This window comes from Staurois parvus, unplaced genomic scaffold (genome assembly GCF_062004578.1).
Source record: "Staurois parvus isolate SC_StPar_1 unplaced genomic scaffold, SC_StPar_1.0 ptg000261l, whole genome shotgun sequence".
Taxonomy (NCBI): Eukaryota; Metazoa; Chordata; class Amphibia; order Anura; family Ranidae; genus Staurois; species Staurois parvus.
In genome coordinates this window covers 5,787,501-5,806,404 of record NW_028318057.1, presented here as the reverse complement: position 1 = coordinate 5,806,404, position 18,904 = coordinate 5,787,501, and the positions used below count along the sequence as shown (strand labels likewise).

At 40.6% G+C, this 18,904-nt stretch overlaps 1 protein-coding gene across 4 annotated transcripts in view; it reads right to left on the bottom strand.

The window, feature by feature from the left end:
* The window catches only part of ANKS1A (ankyrin repeat and sterile alpha motif domain containing 1A), a 169,401-nt gene that overhangs the window by 37,410 nt on the left and 113,087 nt on the right, over positions 1-18,904 (bottom strand). For all 4 annotated transcript variants that reach the window (XM_089681201.1, XM_089681203.1, XM_089681202.1 and 1 more), the window contains 5 exons: positions 16,622-16,756; positions 7,389-7,505; positions 7,169-7,240; positions 6,917-7,003; positions 1,254-1,391 (listed from right to left, as the gene is read on the bottom strand). In XM_089681201.1, the coding sequence (XP_089537327.1) occupies positions 1,254-1,391; positions 6,917-7,003; positions 7,169-7,240; positions 7,389-7,505; positions 16,622-16,756 (549 nt within the window). The remainder of the gene's footprint in view (positions 1-1,253; positions 1,392-6,916; positions 7,004-7,168; positions 7,241-7,388; positions 7,506-16,621; positions 16,757-18,904) is intronic.

The following is an 18,904-nucleotide window of genomic DNA, read 5'->3' as shown; positions in this document are numbered from 1 at the left end:
GACTAAAGAGCTGTCGAAGGACACCAGAAACAAAATTGTTTGTGCAATAGGCAAGCAGCTTGGTGTGAACAAATCAACTGTGGGAGCAATAATTAGAAAATGGAAGACATACAAGACCACTGATAATCTCCCTCGATCTGGGGCTCCACACAAGATCTCACCCCGTGGGGTCAAAATGATCACAAGAACGGTGAGCAAAAATCCCAGGACCACACGGGGAATGACCTGCAGAGAGCTGGGACCAACGTAACAAAGGCTACCATCAGTAACACACTACGCCGCCAGGGACTCAGATCCTGCAGTGCCAGACGTGTCCCCCTGCTTAAGCCAGTACATGTTCGGGCCCATCTGAAGTTTGCTAGAGAGCATTTGGATGATCCAGAAGAGGACTGGGAGAATGTCATATGGTCAGATGAAACCAAAATAGAACTGTTTGGTAGAAACACAACTCGTCGTGTTTGGAGGAGAGAGAATGCTGAGTTACATCCAAAGAACACCATACCTACTGTGAAGCATGGGGGTGGCAACATCATGCTTTGGGGCTGTTTCTCCGCAAAGGGACAAGGACGACTGATCCATGTACAGGACAGAATGAATGGGGCCATGTATCGTGAGATTTTGAGTGCAAACCTCCTTCCATCAGCAAGGGCATTGAAGATGAAACGTGGCTGGGTCTTCCAACATGACAATGATCCCAAACATACCGCCCGGGCAATGAAGGAGTGGCTTCGTAAGAAGCATTTCAAGGTCCTGGAGTGGCCTAGCCAGTCTCCAGATCTCAACCCCATAGAAAACCTTTGGAGGGAGTTGAAAGTCTGTGTTGCCCAGCGACAGCCCCAAAACATCACTGCTCTAGAGGAGATCTGCATGGAGGAATGGGCCAACATACCAGCAACAGTGTGTGCCAACCTTGTGAAGAGTTACAGGAAACGTTTGACCTCTGTCATTGCCAACAAAGGATATATAACAAAGTATTGAGATGAAATTTTAATATTGACCAAATACTTATTTTCCACTATAATTTGCAAATAAATTCTTTCCAAATCAGCCAATGTGATTGTCTGGATTTTTTTTCTCATTTTGTCTCTCATAGTTAAGGTCTACCTATGATGCCAATTACAGGCCTCTCTCATCTTTTTAAGTGGGAGAACTTGCACAATTGGTGGCTGACTAAATACTTTTTTGCCCCACTGTATGCCACAACACTTTTTTTTTTTTTTCAAATTACAAAGATATATGTATGCTTGGCTCACCACATCGGCAGTGCTGAACACATGGCAGTAATGGTGGCTGGTCTGCAGGTCCTTTGTGATATAGGCAAAGGTACATAAGTCTTCAGGATCCTGAGCCGCACAGGATATGTTTCGAATTTCATGTTCTGCTATTACATTCTGAAAGAGTAAGATGTAAAAGGGTAAATAAAGGTGAGGAATGTAGTAAAATGCTTTATATTTCATGTGAAGTATAAAACATACAGTAAATTAACCACTTAGCGACCACCCACCCGCAATGTACTGTCGACAGGCGGCCGCTGTAGGCAAAGCATCGCACCCGTAAAGCTTGCCATACAGGTATAGATTTTTGTTCAAAAATTTTCATTTCAAGAATATTCGTTTGATTTTCTAATCATTAGTGGGGTCAAATCGATGTTCATTTTTGCCAGCAGTGACGGGAAAATTTCGAAGGGGGAGGAAGGAAAATATTTCTCGATCAAATGAATTTTTGACAAGTGTATGTGGTTATCGTTCACAAATTACATAAATTTTAAAGTCGAATGTTAAAAGCAAAAGAAAAATTTCGAAAGGACATTTGTCCATTGATCGAATGCTTAAAGAATTTTCGTACGCCTTTTCTTATGAATATTCTCTTCCGAAAATCTACACGTGTATGGCCACCCCCAAGCCCAAAATCCACCCCCCCCCATCCGCTAGCACCAGCTCACCAACTGTGATTAAACACGGAGGGAGCATATCCGCATTGTCCCTGCCAATGATTTATGGCCAGGACCTGCTGATTAGCTGTGTACAATCAAAGTGCAGAGCTCTGTGTTGACAATCACAGAGGGAATCATCTCTGTTTCTCATTTTTGCAAATCAGGGATGAGAAACTTAAGAGATCTCTTAATAAAAGCAGCACACTACACACATTACACTTAGGCACACATTTAACCCCTTGATCGCCCTAGATGTTAACCCCTCCCCAGCCAGTGTCATTAGTACAGTGACAGTGTAGAATGTTATCACTGATCACTGTATTAACGTCACTGGTGATGTCAGTGGCAGATAGACAATTCCCCCCAGCGTCAGTGTCATATTGCCCACACTACTAAAAATAAAAATATGTACAGTGCTCAGCATAAATGAGTACACCCCTTTTGAAAATAAGTTTTATAGAACATTTGTTTAGCTCATTACATGAAAGTAAGGTTAATAATATAACCTAGTTTTACAAAATCTTCAGTTTTACTCAAATTAGTTGATACAAAAATAAATACACACCACAGCAAAAACTACCACATCTAGTATTTTGTATGACCTCCATGATTTGTTAGAACAGTACCAAGTCTTCAAGGCATGGAATGAACAAATTGGCAACATATTGTAACATCTATCTTTTTCCATTCTTCAAGAACAACCTCACCGTAGACACCATGTATTTTTCTTTGTACTCCTCACCTTTGCGACGCCATACAGTTTTGAAGCCATCAGTTCCAAAAACTTTATCTTGGTCTCAGTCCAGAGTTTCTGTAGTCTTCTTTTTCAGCATGGGCCCTGGCAAATTCTAGGTGGGCTTTTTTGTGCATGGACTTAAGGAAAGGCTTCCTTCGTGGACAACACCCATGCATGCTATTCTTCTGCAGAGTATGCCGTATTGTGTCACAGGAAACTATCACCCCAGTTTGGCTTTCTACGTATTTAGCTAACTGCAGTGAACTTGCATTGCGATTTTCTTCAACCCTTCTCATCAGAAGATGGTCCTGTCGAGTTAACTTCGTTGGACAGCCTGGACATCTCTGTGAGATGGTTGCAGTTCCAGCTTTGTTAAATTTTTGTATCACTTTTGCTACAGTATTCTGACTGATAAGTAAAGCTTTGCTGATCTTTTTGTAGCCTTCACCTTTCTTTGTAAAAAAAAGTATTTTATTTCTCAGGCCTTGTGACATTTCTCTTCGATGTAGTGCCATTGCGAACAGCATGAAATGGGAAGGGGTTTTCTTTGTTAAGCAACACCCTTTTATAATCAACTGGTTGCTGGATACCGGTTTAATAAATAATTAGACTCACCTGTAGTTGTAGCTTTGCTCCTAAGACTTTCATTGGGGAGTATTCATTTTTGCAACATGGTCTTGAATTAATTGGTTAGGAAAAATACTTTTGTGTGTGTGCAGATTAACAAATCTTGTTTGCAATCAATGGACATTTGTAGGAGTATTTTAGTAGTATAGTATCCCAAAGAAAATGTTGATTCTGAGGAAAGTAAAGGTTTTCTGACAAATCTGTTGGGGTGTATTCATTTCTGCTGAGCACTGTATGTATTGTTAAAGGGGAATGAGAAAGGTTCAATAGAGCCCTAGCTTAGTCAATAGGCCAAGAAATGGAGGGACATATCTCTACCATCATAATGAACTATAGTAAAGAACCAGTGGGGACTAAGCCCTAAATTATTTCCTCATTTATGCTGAGCACTGTACATATACAGTTTGTAAGCACTATAACTTCAGCGCAAACCAATCAATATACACTTATTGGGATTTTTTTTTTATCAAAGTAGTAGAATACATTTTCACCAACATTTATAAAGAAATTTGATTTTAATTTTTTTATTTTTTTTAATTGTATAGGCTTTATAGCAGAAAGTAAAAAATACTGGGGTTTTTTTTTTCGAAACTTTTCTGTATTTTTCCACTTATGGCAAATATGTGACCAAATACCACCAAAAAAAAGCTCTATTTGTGTGAAAAAATTTTATAAAATTCTAGTTTGGGTACAGTGTTGAATGACCGCGCAATTACCAGTTAAAGTAGCACAGTGTGGTATAGCACAAAATGGCCTGGTCATGAAGGGGGTAAAATCTTCCAGAGCTCCAAGTGGTTAAGAAAAAGCTTATGCACACAATTACCTACAGTCAACGCCAGAAATATTGGCACCCCCCGCATTTCTGTCAGATAATGTACCACTTCACCAAAAATTGTTGCAAATATAAATGTTTAGGCATTCTCGTTAATTTCTTTTGTTTCCATTGGTATGACACACGAAAGTGGAGAAACAAAAAGCCAAATCTGACACATTCCACGTTAAACCCCAAAAATTGACTGGACAAAATTATTGGCACTCTTAATTTAATATTTGGTAGCACACCCCTTGGGAAAAATAACTGAAATCAATCGCTTCCTGTAGCCATCAATGAGTTTCTCTCTACTGGTATTTTGGACCTTTCTTCTTTTGCCAACTGCTCCAGGTCTCTCAGATTGGAATGGTTCCTTTTCCCAACTGCTGTTATGAGATCTCTTCACAGATGCTCTATTGGCAATGGTCTCCAAACTGTGGCCCTTTGCTTGTCTTTATTCGGCCCCTGGGGCACTCTTCTTCCCTCTGATGAAAAGCACTATTCTCCCCACTGACACCAATGGTGGATCAATATTCCTCCCCCTGACAGCAACGACGGGGCACTATTCCTCCCCCTGAAAGCAACGACGGGGCACTATTCCTCCCCCTGACAGCAACGATGGGCACTATTCCTCCCCCTGACAGCAACGACGGGGCACTATTCCTCCCCCTGACAACAACGATGGGGCACTATTCCTTCCCGACAGCAACGACGGGGCACTATCCCTCCCCCTGACAGCAATGACGGGGCACTATCCCTCCCACCGACAGCAATGACGGGGCACTATCCCTCCCACCGACAGCAATGACGGGGCACTATCCCTCCCACCGACAGCAATGACGGGGCACTATCCCTCCCCCTGACAGCAACAACAGGGCACTATCCCTCCCCGACAGCAAAGATGGGGCACTATCCCTCCCCCTGACATCAACGATGCGGCACTATTACTCCCCCTGACAGCAACGATGGAGCACTGTTTACACCCACTGGCACCAAGACATTTTCTTCTACTTTCACTGGCCACAGTTCGGCCCCCCTAAATCCTGAAGGACAGTAAACTGGCCCTTTGATTAGAAAATTTGGAGACTCCTGCTCTAAGGGATTGAGGACTGCACACATTGCTGGCCAGTTCAGTACTCTTTAGCGCTTTGTCTGAAACCATTTCTGGGTGCATGTGCTTTGGGTCACTGTTCTGCTGTAGGATGCATGATCTCTGACGGAGACCCAACTTCCTGACGCTAGGCCCTACATTGTACGCCAGAGTTCTTTGGTAGTCTTCAGATTTCATAATGCAACGCACACAGTCAAGACATCCAGTGCCTGAAGCAGCAAACCAACCCCAAATCATCAGGGAACCTCCACCATGTTTGACTGTAGCGACTGTATTCTTTTTTTTAAAGGCCTTAATGCTTTTTCTGATAACAGTAGAACGATGGGCTTTACTAAAAAGCTGTCATTTTGTTTCATCTGTCCACAGCACATTCTCCTAAAAAGATTTTGGCTTCGTCAGGTAAGTTTTGGCAAACTCAAATCTGGCTTTTTTTATGTTTGTGTCAGCAGTGAGGTACTCCTGTGTCTCCTAACATAGCATCCCTTTTCATTCAGATGGCGACGTATAGTGTGAGCTGACACAGTTGTAACCTGTGCCAGAAGGTTAGCTTGAATTTGTCAGGAAGTTGATCGAGGTTCTTAAGCCACCATTCAAACAATCCTTTGTTGCAATCTTTGATCAATTTTTCTCCTTCATCCACATCCAAGGAGATTAGCTAAAGTGGCATGGGATGTAAACTTCTTGACAATGTGCACATTGGAAACACGAACATTAAGATGTCTGGACTTGTAACCTTGAGATTGTCCATGCTTTTCCACAATTTTTGTTCTCAAACCCTCAGACAATTCTTTGCTGCTCTCTTCTCCATACTCCATGTGGCACACAACAAACGTTGAATCAATTTTTCACCGTTTTACCTGGCTGCCTGTGTGATTTCTATAGTCAGCACCTGTTAATTGATATAGGCGAGTTGAATTATAAATTAAAGGAGCATCATAAACTTGGAATGCAATTATTTCTTACAATTTTGAGAAGGTGCCAATAATTCTGTCCAGTCCATTTTTTGGGTTTTACATGGAATGTGTCAAATTTGGCCTTTTGTTCCTCCACTTTTCTGTGTCATACCAATACAAACAAAAGAAGTAAACGTAAGAATGCCTAAACCTTTGTAATTGCAACAATTTTCTGGGTGAAGTGGGGCATTATCTGACAGAAATGCAGGGGTGCCAATATTTTTATCCATGACTGTATACAAGACAATTTGTATTTTCTTCAAACACAAACCAAACTACACTCAATATGAAGAATAAAACAGTACATTAAGAAAAAATGTATGTATACAATTACTTACACAAGACAATTTGTGTTTTTCCTCAAACACATAAATCAAACTACACTTACTGTAAAGTATAAAACATACCGTACATTAAAAAAAGTTTATGTACACAACAATTACCCATGCAAGACAATTGATGTTTCTCTTCAAACACATAAATGATCTAACTGAAAAAGCCTAAAAGTCTACTTAGCGTTTATTATTAAAGTTGTGCTTTATAAACGAGAAACCCAAGTACGGATATGTTTACAATATTGTATGCATCACACCTATGGGATCCTTCTGCAACACTGTAGAAGGCAAAACCGCTACAGCGATCTCCACTGGATTCGTGTTTCTGTACCAAGCATCTGCCCTGCTACACTGTAAGAACTCTAGTTTGCACAGACATAAGTCAATCAGAATTAAAAAGTAAAAATAACCTGATTTGATGCATCAATAAACTTGACACCCTTGTAGCTGATGGAAAGTGTGATTCTTGGAATTTTTTTCATCTGCTCCGTGGATTTCTACAAACACATTACAAATACATTATGTTCTGTTATGCTCTATAAATGTTATGGTATTAAGATATGTCAATCTATTTTAATGCACACTCACTTTTAAGAAAGTACACACGCAGTAATATGTAATGGCAATGCAAGCCTTCACATGCACGTAACACAAGAACTCACCCTCATTTTGGCACAGGCATCTTGGGTGGACTCTGTCCCTCTTAAATCTTTGATAAGCATTGATCCTAAATACTGACATACAAACAGGTAATCTTATGAAACCACTGTACAAAGAAACACATTTATAACTTGAATTTTGTATATGTTTAATATTTAAAAAAAAAAAGATCCAGGCAAATACTTTAAACCCATTGTTTCACACCTTATTGAAAATACTCACACTGGCTTCATAACTACAGGATTCAAAAATCAGCTTTTCCGGTTGATGCTGCCAGTTCTGTAGAGGTGCATATGAGGTGGATGAATGTGGAGGTCTTAATGTTAGCCTAGAATCATCCTATATATAAAAAAAAAAAATCCAATAATAGCAAATATCAAAACATAACAAATACAGTATATTAATAATAAATCTAAAAACATCAAAAGGACAGAATAATCCACACATCTTAAAATCTTAAATGCAATTATATCCAACTGCTGTTTTACTCCAATTGCTGCAATCATCTACTCCTCCCCACCAGCCACCAGATCTGTTGTCATTCCTGTTAGCTTAAGCTAAGCTCTGGGTCTCCCACCCCTTCTGCCGTGACAATGTATCTCAGACGCGCCAACGCCATCAGCACAGGTCCAAATGCGGCAGAGGTGTTCCCCACAGCTTGTGCCCTGGCTAGCACGCCCCTTACCCCCTCCCCCACATGCTTAGTGGTACTGCTTCTATCAGGCAAGCCCCTAAAATCAAGATAAACGCTGTCAATGCAAGCTTGTTACCCATTTGTCTCTTTGAAAGCAGCATGTTTGAACAATAGGGGATTGCTGACAACACAGTTTGTCAGCAGCCAAACTTCCAAGAAAAAGGAGACGAATGCAGGCCATAGATAGGTTGAAATCGGACGATTTTTCTTTAAAAAAACGAAAAATCGGTCGTTCAAGCGGCCGACGTTACCAGCAATGGTAAAAAAAAAAAAACAAAAAAAAAAACGCCCGATTTTCATCCCGTCTACAGCCAGCAAAAAATGTCCCTGCAGAGAGCTCGGCTATTTCTTTGACAGTTCCTTGACATTTATAGCGGTTGCAACAATGTATTTGTATCCATTTAGGATACAGATGTTTTTATTCGGAAACAAATAGATACATTGTTGCAACCGCTATAAATGTCAAGGAACTGTCAAAGAAATAGCCGAGCTCTCTGCAGGGACTTTTTTTGCCGGACTGGAATTCCTCTTCATCCTCCTCATCCTCTTCATCCTCATCCTCTTCATCCTCATCCTCTTCATCCTCATCCTCTTTTTTTTTCTTCTTTTTGTCTTCTTCTTGCAGATCACTGCTCATGTGCAGATTTTTTTTTTTTTAATCGGTAAAAAGATCGGCCGATTTACCCATCATTGCCGCGAAAATCAGCCGATTGGCAAAATCGGCCGATTTTTTTCCAACTTTATTGGCCAAAATACCGAAAAACAGCCGAACAATTAGCCCACTAACGATCCGAAAATCGGCCGATTTTATTTTCGGCCGAAAAATCAGCAGATTTTCGACCCATCTATGGCTTGCATAAGCTCCGCATGCTGTCTCTACCCTGGGGGACAGAAAGAACTACTGAAAATCTTGATGAGATGAAGATGCACAGAACACAAATTCAAGTACATCTGATGCATAACAAACAGCCATGCACACCTACAAGTGGCATTTATGTGACTGTGTAAACAAGTCTTTACAGTGGACTTAAATGTAAAGATGTTCAAGTACACGAAGCCAGCTTTCTGTATTTTAAAGTGCACCTGTACCCATACTATGGATATTAAACTATTTACATAATTTCTCAACAAGCCTTCAATGCCATCTTTAGCTTCATGTACTGTGAAGTAATTCAGCTTCAAAGTTCAAAACAGACACTTAAATCACAGTCCACAGCAGGGGCACCAAAATCCACTCACAATTTTTTTTCCTGGCAGCCTACCAGCCTTCTAGTTTGACGTATTAGTACACCTTTTTTTAAAAAAAACAAAATTAGGTAAACTAACACCCTCCATACCTTGGTGATCTCTGCTGTACTTACTTCCAGTGGGTGATGCGCTATTAGTGCCCAACACAGTCAAAAGCAGAGGAGTTTAAATCCCTAGACCTATGATGACACTGTACTGCTCCCTCTATTGAGAGACATTGGCTGCTTCACTAATGACACTGTAAGCCAGTGCAGCATCGGTGTCACTGATCAATAGCCACAGCAGTACAATGTTACCATAATGACATTGCACTGCTCTGGTAACCGTAATAAGAAAAAAAACAATTAATATATATATTATTATATATAATTACACACACAACTAAAAAACTAAAATGAAAAGGTACACTTTTTAACCAGAGTATAGCATCAAGTCAAACTCCTGGGATATTGATCTGGTCAGTTAAGTAGCAGAGCAGTTACAGCTGCTTTGGTGTTAATGAAATTAACAACAGGTGCACTAGGTGGGCAACAGTGAGACAATCCCCAAAACAGAAATGGTTTTACAGGTGGAGGCCACTGACATTTTTTTCCCTACTCCTCTTTTCTGACTGTTTTTCACTAGTTTTGTATTTGGCTAGGGTCAATGTCACTACTGGTAGCATGAGGAGATACCTGGACCCTACAGAGGTTGCACAGGCAGTCCAACTCCTCCAGGATAGCACATGAATACGTGCCATTGCCAGAAGGTTTGCCGTATCTCCCAGCACAGTCTCAAGAGCATGGAGGATATTCCAAGAGACAGGCAGTTACTCTAGGAGAGCTGGAGAGGGCCGTAGAAGGTCCTTAACTCATCAGCAGGACCGGTATCTGCTTCATTGTGCAAGGAAGAACAGGATGTGCACTGCCAGAGCTCTACAGAATTACCTCCAGCAGGCCACTGGTGTGAATGTCTCTGACCAAATATTCAGCCACAAACTTCAGGAGGGTGTCCTGAGGGCCCGACGTCCTCTAATGGGTCCTGTGCTCACTGCCCGTAACAATAGAACTTGATTGGCATTTGCCATTGAACACCAGAACTGGCAGATCCACCACTCGCGCCCTTTGCTCTTCACAGATGAGAGCAGGTTTACCCTGAACACATGTGACAGACATGGAAGGGTCTGGAGAAGCCATGGAGAACATTATGTTGCCTGTAACATCATTCAGCATGACCGTTTTGGTGGTGGGTCAGTGATGATCTGGGGAGACATATTCATGGAAGGAAGCACAGACCTGTATAGGCTAGACAATGGCACCCTTACTGTCATTAGGTATCGGGAGGAAATCCTTGGACCCATTGTCAGACCCTACGCTGGTACAGTGGGTCCTTGGCTCCTCCTGATGAACAACAATGCCCAGCCTCTTGCGGCGAGAGAATGCAGGCAGTTCCTGGAGAATGAAGGAATTGATACCATTGAATGGCCCCCATGCTTGCCTGACCTAAATCTAATAGAACACCTCTGGGATATCATGTTTCGGTCCATCCAACAACGCCAGGTTGCACCTCAGACTATCCAGAAGCTCAGTGGTGCCCTGCTCCAGATCTGGGAGGAAATTCCCCAGGACACCATCTGTCGTCTCATTAGGAGCGTGCCCCGACGTTGTCAGATATGCATACAAATACTTGGGGGTCAAACAAACTACTGAGTACCATTTTGAGTTGCTGCAATGAAATTTCAGCAAAATGGACTAGCCTGCTGCATCATTTTTTCACTTTGATTTTCGGGGTGTCTTTGAATTCAGTCCTCTGTAGGTTAATTTTCATTTCCATCAAACCATGGGTCATCCTTACGTTCCTAACATGTTACCAGGTCCATATCAGTATAGATATCCAGCATGATATTTTTCCCCATTGAGATCTGATTTGTTTTCAAAGTGTTCCTCTAATTTTTTTTGAGCAGTGTATATGTGTATGTATATATATATATTGTGGCTGTGATCATGTACAATGGTCCAATGGCTGGCTGCTCTGGTGACAGTATGTCAGTGCACCCAGCCAATGTCTCTGATCACCACCACAGTACCATCGTGATTATATATACACACACACACACACACACGATATAAAAAGTCTACACACCCCTGTTAAAATGTCAGGTTTCTGTGTGTGTTCAGAATTAAGCAATCCCATTCAAAATCATGTTACATAGGAGGTCAGTATACACCTGCCATCATTTAACCACTTGCCTACCGGGCACTTTTACCCCCTTCCTGTCCAGACCAATTTTCTCTCATACTTTGAATGACAATTGCGCGGTCATGCAACACTGTGCCCAAACTAAATTTTTATCATTTTTTGAGACAAATTGAACTTTCTTTTGGTGGTACCTGATCACCACTAGGGTTTTTATTTTTTGCTACACAAACTAAAAGACCAAAATTTAAAAAAAATAAAATGTTTTTTCTTAGTTTCTGTTATAAAGTTTTGTAAATAAGTAGTTTTTCTCCTTCACTGATAGGCTGCACTGATGGGCACTGTTAAGCGGCACTGATAGGCACTATTAGGCAGCACTGTTAGGTGGCACTGATGGGCAGCACTGATGGGCGGCACATTTTAACTGATGACACTGAATGCCAACACAGATGGGCACTATTGGCATTACACGGATAACCAGGACACTGATGAACAGTGCCCTGATGATCAGTGTAGATATCACCCTGCGAAATGCCACTTACCAACTCTCCACAAGTGCTGTCAGCGTGAGGAAAGGACTGCCGATAACCAGCATTTCTGGAGGTAACCGGTGATCAGCTGTGATTGAACACAGCTGGTCACATAGTAAAAGCGGCTGTGATTGGCCCGTTCCGTAGTCATCTGATCAGCTGTGTCCGAAGGACACTGTGATCACAGATCGCGCGCAGTGTGCACCCCAGGGGAAGCGGTTCTGGGAAGACGTCCATGGACGCCCTTCCCAGAACTAGCCGACTGCGCTGTAGCCGTCTTTTGGCTATGGCGTGGTCAGGAACTGGTTAAAGTGCCTCTGATTAACCCCAAATAAAATTAAGCTGTCCTAGTACGTCTTTCCTGACATTTTCTTGGCCACATCTTACAGCAAAAGCCATGGTCCGCAGAGAGCTTCCAAAGCATCAGAGGAATCTCATTGTTAAAAGGTATCAGTCAGGAGAAAAGTACAAAAGAATTTCCAAGGCATTAGATATACCATGGAACACAGTGAAGACAGTCAAGTGGAGACAATAAGACGCAACAGTGACATTACCAAGAAATGGACGTCCTTCCAAAATTGATGAAAAGACGAGAAGAAAACTGGTCTGGGAGGCTGCCAAGAGGCCTACAGCAACATTAAAGGAGCTGCAGGAATATCTGGCAAGTACTGGCTGTGTGGTACATGTGACAATCTCCCATATTCTTCATATGCCTGGGCTATGGGATAGAGTGGCAAGACAGAAGCCTTTTCTAAGAAAAACATCCAAGCCTGGCTAAATTTTGCAAAAACACATCTGAAGTCTCCCAAAAGCATGTGGGAAAATGTGTTATGGTCTGATGAAACCAAGGTTTAACTTTTTGGCCATAATTCCAAAAGATATGTTTGGCGCAAAAACAACACTGCATATCACCAAAAGAACACCATACCCACAGCGAAGCATGGTGGAGGCAGAATCATGGTTTGCAAATACCAGTCATTATTGGAAAACCTACAGGATTCTGCTAGAAAGCTGAACATGAAGAGGAACTTAATCTTTCAGCATGACAACGACCCAAAGCATACATCCAAATCAACAAAGGAATGGCAAGATTTAATGGAAGATTAAAGTTTTGGAATGGCTTAGCCAGAGCCCAGACCTGAATCTGATCGAAATCTGTGGAGTGATCTGAAAAGTGCTGTGGACAGCAGATGCCCTCGCAATCTGACAGATTTGGAGTGTTTTTGCAAGGAAGAGTGGGCAAATATTGCCAAGTCAAGATGTGCTATGCTGATAGACTCATACCCCAAAAGACTGAGTGCTGTAATAAATACAAAAGGTGCTTCAACAAAGTATTAGTTTAAGGGTGTGCACACTTATGCAACCATATTATTTTAGTTTTTTATTTTTACTTCCCTCCACCTAAAAGATTTCAGTTTGTTGTTCAACTGAGTTGTACAGTTTATAGGTTACATTAAAGGTGGAATGTTCTGAAATGATTTATCTTTATCTCATTTTTTTTACATCACAGAAACCTGATATTTTAACAGGGGTGTGTAGACTTTTTATAGCCACTGTATGTATGTGTGCATTTTTTTTACATACTTACTGTCACTACAGCAGGTACAGTATCACTATGGTTGCATTGTACAGCTGTGGCAGTGATTATATACAATGGCTTGCTGCTCTGATATTACTGATCATCGGCACAGCAGTACAATGCCACCAGACCAGTGCAAGCCATCACAGTGTCCCCAATCACCAACACACTGGTCCCAGTGTTAACATAAGACCTCATTCACATGTGCGATGAGGTCTAAGGAGCGATCAACAGTGCTCTTTGGATTTTGAGTATCTCTATGCATCTAGGCTGTGAAAGTGTCTCACACATGTGGTAATCCAATACTTGGGAGGCATAGCAGAATGTGTTTTGGGGTGTAAGTATGCCTATGCTGTGTGTGAGAAATAACTTGTTTAAATGGCAACTTTGTGGAAAAAAATATATATAAATATATATATATTTAATTTCTTCATTTTCCCAAAAATTTAAACCTAAAAAATATGTATATCTATCTATATCACCATGCCTTTTACTAAATACCTTGGACTGTATACTTTCTGAAAAGGGGTCATTTGGGGGTATTTGTACTGTCCTAGAATTTTAGGGCCTCAAGAAATTAGGCAGTCAGTACTTCAGGACATAAATTTTTATATATAAATATATACTATAGTTTTTAGACTAACTTTCACAGACTAAATAATATACATTGAGTTGTTTTTTCACCAAAGGGATGTAGCAGAATATATTTTAGCCTACATTTATGAAGTTTTATTTGCAAAGTTTTATAACAGAAACCAATCAAACCGTTTATATGTGTTTTGTCCTTTATATAGTAAAAAGATTTAACCACTTGCCTACCGGGCACTTATACCCCCTTATTTACCAGGCCAATTTTCAGCTTTCAGCGCTGTTGCACTTTGACAATTGCGCGGTCATGCAAGATTGTACCTATATTAAATTTTTATCATTTTTTTCTCACAAATAGAGCTTTCTTTTGGTGGTATTTAATCACTGCTGGGCACTTTACTTTTCGTGCTATAAACAAAAAAATATTTGAAAAAAAAAAAAAGTTTCTGTGTTTCTATTATAAAATTTTTCAAACAGGTAATTTTTCTCTTTCACTGATGTGCGCTAATGAGGCAGCACTGATGGGCACTGATAAGCGGCACTAATGAGGTGGCACGGATAGGCGGCACTGATAGGCAGCACTAATGAGGTGTCACGGATAGGTGGCACGGATATGCAGCACTGATAGGTGGCACTGATATGCAGCACTGATAGGCGACACTGATAATGGGTACTGATAGACAGCACTGATAGGGGGCACTGACTGGCAGCACTGCTGGGCACTGACTGGCAGCACTGCTGGGCACTGACTGGCAGCACTGCTGGGCACTGACTGGCAGCACTGCTGGGCACTGACTGGCAGCACTGCTGGGCACTGACTGGCAGCACTGCTGGGCACTGACTGGCAGCACTGCTGGGCACTGGTGGGTGGCACTGGTGGGTGGCACTACTGGGCACAGGTAGGTGGCACTCCTGGGCACAGGTGGTGACACTGCTGGGTGGCAAAGGTGGGCGGAACTTGTGTGTGGCACTGCTGGGCACCGATCATCAGGGCTCTGATGATCAGTGACCCTGATGATCGGTGCCGATCCCCGCTCTGACAAACTGCCGGTTTTCGGCAGTACTTTCCTCACGATCTGACATCGTGAGGAAAGTGCAGCCGAGAACCGGCATTTGCATTTCCTGGTGATCAGCATGTCATTGGACACAGCTGATCACGTGGTAAAAGGCCGCTGTGATTGGCCTTTTACCACATCACGTGATCACGGAGATCGCGGGGTGCGCGCCCCTGGAGCGCGTTCTGGCAGTGTGGCCGTCATTCGGCTATCTGCGGTCGGCAAGTAGTTAAAAAATGTGATTAAATACCATCAAAAGAATGCTCTGTCTAAAAAATAATATACAATCAATTCGGGTACAATGTTGCATGAATGATTATTTGTCATTCATGGGTGGATAGAAAGCTCTTACTGCTTGTTATGAATATAAAAATACTTTGACTACTTCAAGTCCGGACACTTTCACCCCCTTCCTGTCCAGGCCAATTTTCAGCTTTCAGTGCTATAACACTTTGAATGACAATTGCGCGGTCATGCAACACTGTACCCATATGAATTTTTTTGCATTTTTTTTTGAGACAGATAAAACTATTTTGGTGGTATTTATTCACCACTGGGATTTTTATTTTATGGCTATATAAATGAAAAAGTACAAACATTTTGAAAAAAAGTGTTTTTCTTATAAAATTTTGCAAATAAATAATCTTTCTTCATAAATCTTGGCCAAAATTTATTCAGCTATATTTTTAGTAAAAAAATAAATAAATAAAATAACCCAAAATTAGTTTAGAACGAAAAATTTTAAATTTTTTTTTTTACATTTTTATTTTCTATATTATGTGTTGTTTTTTTAACATACTGTCACCCTAGCAGTACAGTGTCACCATAGTGACACTGTACTACTTGTGGGAGGTGATGAAGATTTGTTTGTTTTTTTTTCTTACACTGATTGCTTTTACACCCATAAAGGCTGTAAAAGTAACCATTTCTGTTTTTCTCTGGTTGCATTCCTGCAGCCATTGAGAAAGACTGTGAGAGCTGTGATTGGTCACAGCTTGTCACATGGTACAATCTGAACAATCTTAAAAAGTTTGTAAATTTATTTTGTGAAGATTTTCACACATTTACTCCATGAATTCTGTGACAAATTCATTATGCTCTGTGAGTTGGCACTGTGGTGACAAACAATTTAAAGTTAGTACAGGTATAGCTTGCTTGCAAATAGAAAGATTCCATGGGATATGTGGCCCTCAGAAATAAAATAAAAAAAATAAAAAAAAGCCGCAGAGTAGAAGCTAAAAAGCATGCAGAGAATCCAGGACGCTGTGGAAAGAGATGGTCAGCAGACAGACAGGCAGAACTCAGTACATGAAAGGAGATTTTTCAACTAAGCTTACATTGGATTGTCAAAAATAACTTTTGTTTGTAATACTATTACAATGCTGCTATTTATAAAATAAATGTTTGTTGTGACCAAAGATTTCCTTTAATTACCTGACACAAGGCCAGACAAATATTGTCAACTGATTTGGTAGCTTTCCCACCCAGCTTTCCTCATCTTATTCAAAGCAGTAGCTGATACATATAGTTCTGTTACCTTCCTTGAAACTGCAAAACATTCACAAAATATATCCAATAAATCAAACCTCTTTTGTAGATTCCAGCACTTTGTGGCGCTCCCTGCTTTCTGCGCCTTCTATCCTACTTCTTCCAGAATCTAGTCCAGCATCATGCTCTCCGACTGGAATGGATGGCATAGACCGAGGAAGGATATCATGACACTAAAATAATAAAATACATTAGATTTAAACTACAAACAGACTAAACACACACACACAATCTGAGGTGACTGATCAGCACAAAAAACAGGGTTGCACAACAAAACACATTTAATCCTGGCTGCATAAACCTTTACCATACTAAAACAGCTGACTGTTAATTAACCACTTGCCCTCCTGAGGGTTTATCCCCCAGTTTTGTGCTGTTTGGCACTGCAGTATTTCATCTGGTAATTGCGCAATCATGCAATGCTGTAATCAAACTAAATTTATGTCCTTTTTCGCACAAATGGAGCTCTCTTTTGGTTTTATTTGATCACCTCTGTGGTTTTTAATTTTTGAGCTATAAACAAAAAAAGACCGCATATTTTGGAAAAAAAAAATGTTTCACTTTTGGTTATAAAAAATATCCAATAAACTCAAAGTTAGTCAGAAATTTAGGCTAAAATGTATTCTGCTACATGTCTTTGGTAAAAAAAAAATCTCAATACATGTATATTAATTGGTTTATGTGAAAGTTATAGCGTCTACAAACTATGGCATATGTATTGGAATTTAGGTAGCTTTTACTTTCTGACTGCCTATCACATTTCTTGAGGTGCTAAAATGCCAGGGCAGTACAAACCTGCCCAAATGACCCCTTTTTGGAAAGTAGACACCCCAAAATTTTTGCAGAGAGGCATGTCGAGTCTATGGAACATTTTATTTTTTGCCACAAATTTTATGAATATGACAATTTTTATTTTTTACACATAGTTGTCACTTTGAAGATATATTGCTGATGCATGCCATGAGTATATCTAGAATAACACCCCAAAACACAATATTCTACTTCTTCCGAGTATGGGGATACCACATGTGGCAGCCTAGCTACATACAAGCCCCAAAATCCAATGACCACCTCCAGGCTTTCAAAGGGCATATCTCCAATCACTTCCCACTACCTATCACAGTTTCGGAGGCTCTAAAATGCCAGGATAGTACAAACACCTACCCCCCCCCCCCCAGGCATGGGGAGTATTTTACAGATATCATTTTTGTCACTGGGTTTTGAAAAAAGATAGAGAATCTTCCTTTTCCAAAAATATGTGGCAAAAAATGAGATCTGCAAAACACTCACCAAGCCTCAAACACCTTGGAGTGTCTATTTTCCAAAAAGTGGTCATTTGGCAGGGTTGCTTCTACTATCCTGGCATTTCAGGGCCAACATTAGAAACTTATGCCTCACATCATCCACTCTTGAAGACCAAGCCTTTTCTGACACTTTTTGTTCACATGAAAAAACAATTTTTTTGCTAGAAAATTACTTTGAACCCCCAAACATTATATATTTTTTTAAAACAGAGGTCCTAGAGATTAAAACGGTGGGTGTTGAAATTGTTTGCATCACACAGTATTTGTGGAGCAATTTTTCAAACGCAAATCTTTTGGGAAAAATACACTTTTTAAAATTTTAATGCACAAAAACAAAATATATTGACCAATGGTTTGATAAAATATAAAACATGATGTTACGCTGAGTAAATAGATACCAAACGTGACATGCTTTAAAATTGCACATGCCCGTGCAATGGCAATAAAGTACATACATTTTTATAATCGATAGGCGACGCTTTAATAGCCTATACAGGTCACCAATTTATATTTACACAGGAGGTCTAGTGGTAGAATTACTGCCCTCGATCTGATGTTTGCGGCAATACCTCACATGTATGGTGCAACCGCTGTTTACATACCAGCACGGGATCAACGCTTGGCAAGGGTGCTTTTTTTCTTTTCTTTTTTTTTTTTTTTTTTTTTTTTTTAGATATTTTGATTTTTTTTTTACTTATTTTTACACTGTCCCTTTAATTTTTTATCACTTTTAATGCCATCACAGGGAATGCAAATATCCCCTACAACTTCAATGGGCATTGTCAGATTCTTTTTAGAGAAATCTGGGGTCTATCAGACTCTAGATATCTCCTCTGTCCTTACATTATCTAATCTCACCAAGATCGGTGTGATCAGATGCTTTCCCAGTTTACAAATGGCGCTGTTTATATCCTGAGAAACTGAAGTGATGAAATGCTCATAGCTTCCGGTCTCTTAGACTATAGAGATGATTGGAGCCATTCTGGTCTCTGATCAGCTCTATGGTCAGCCAGCGGA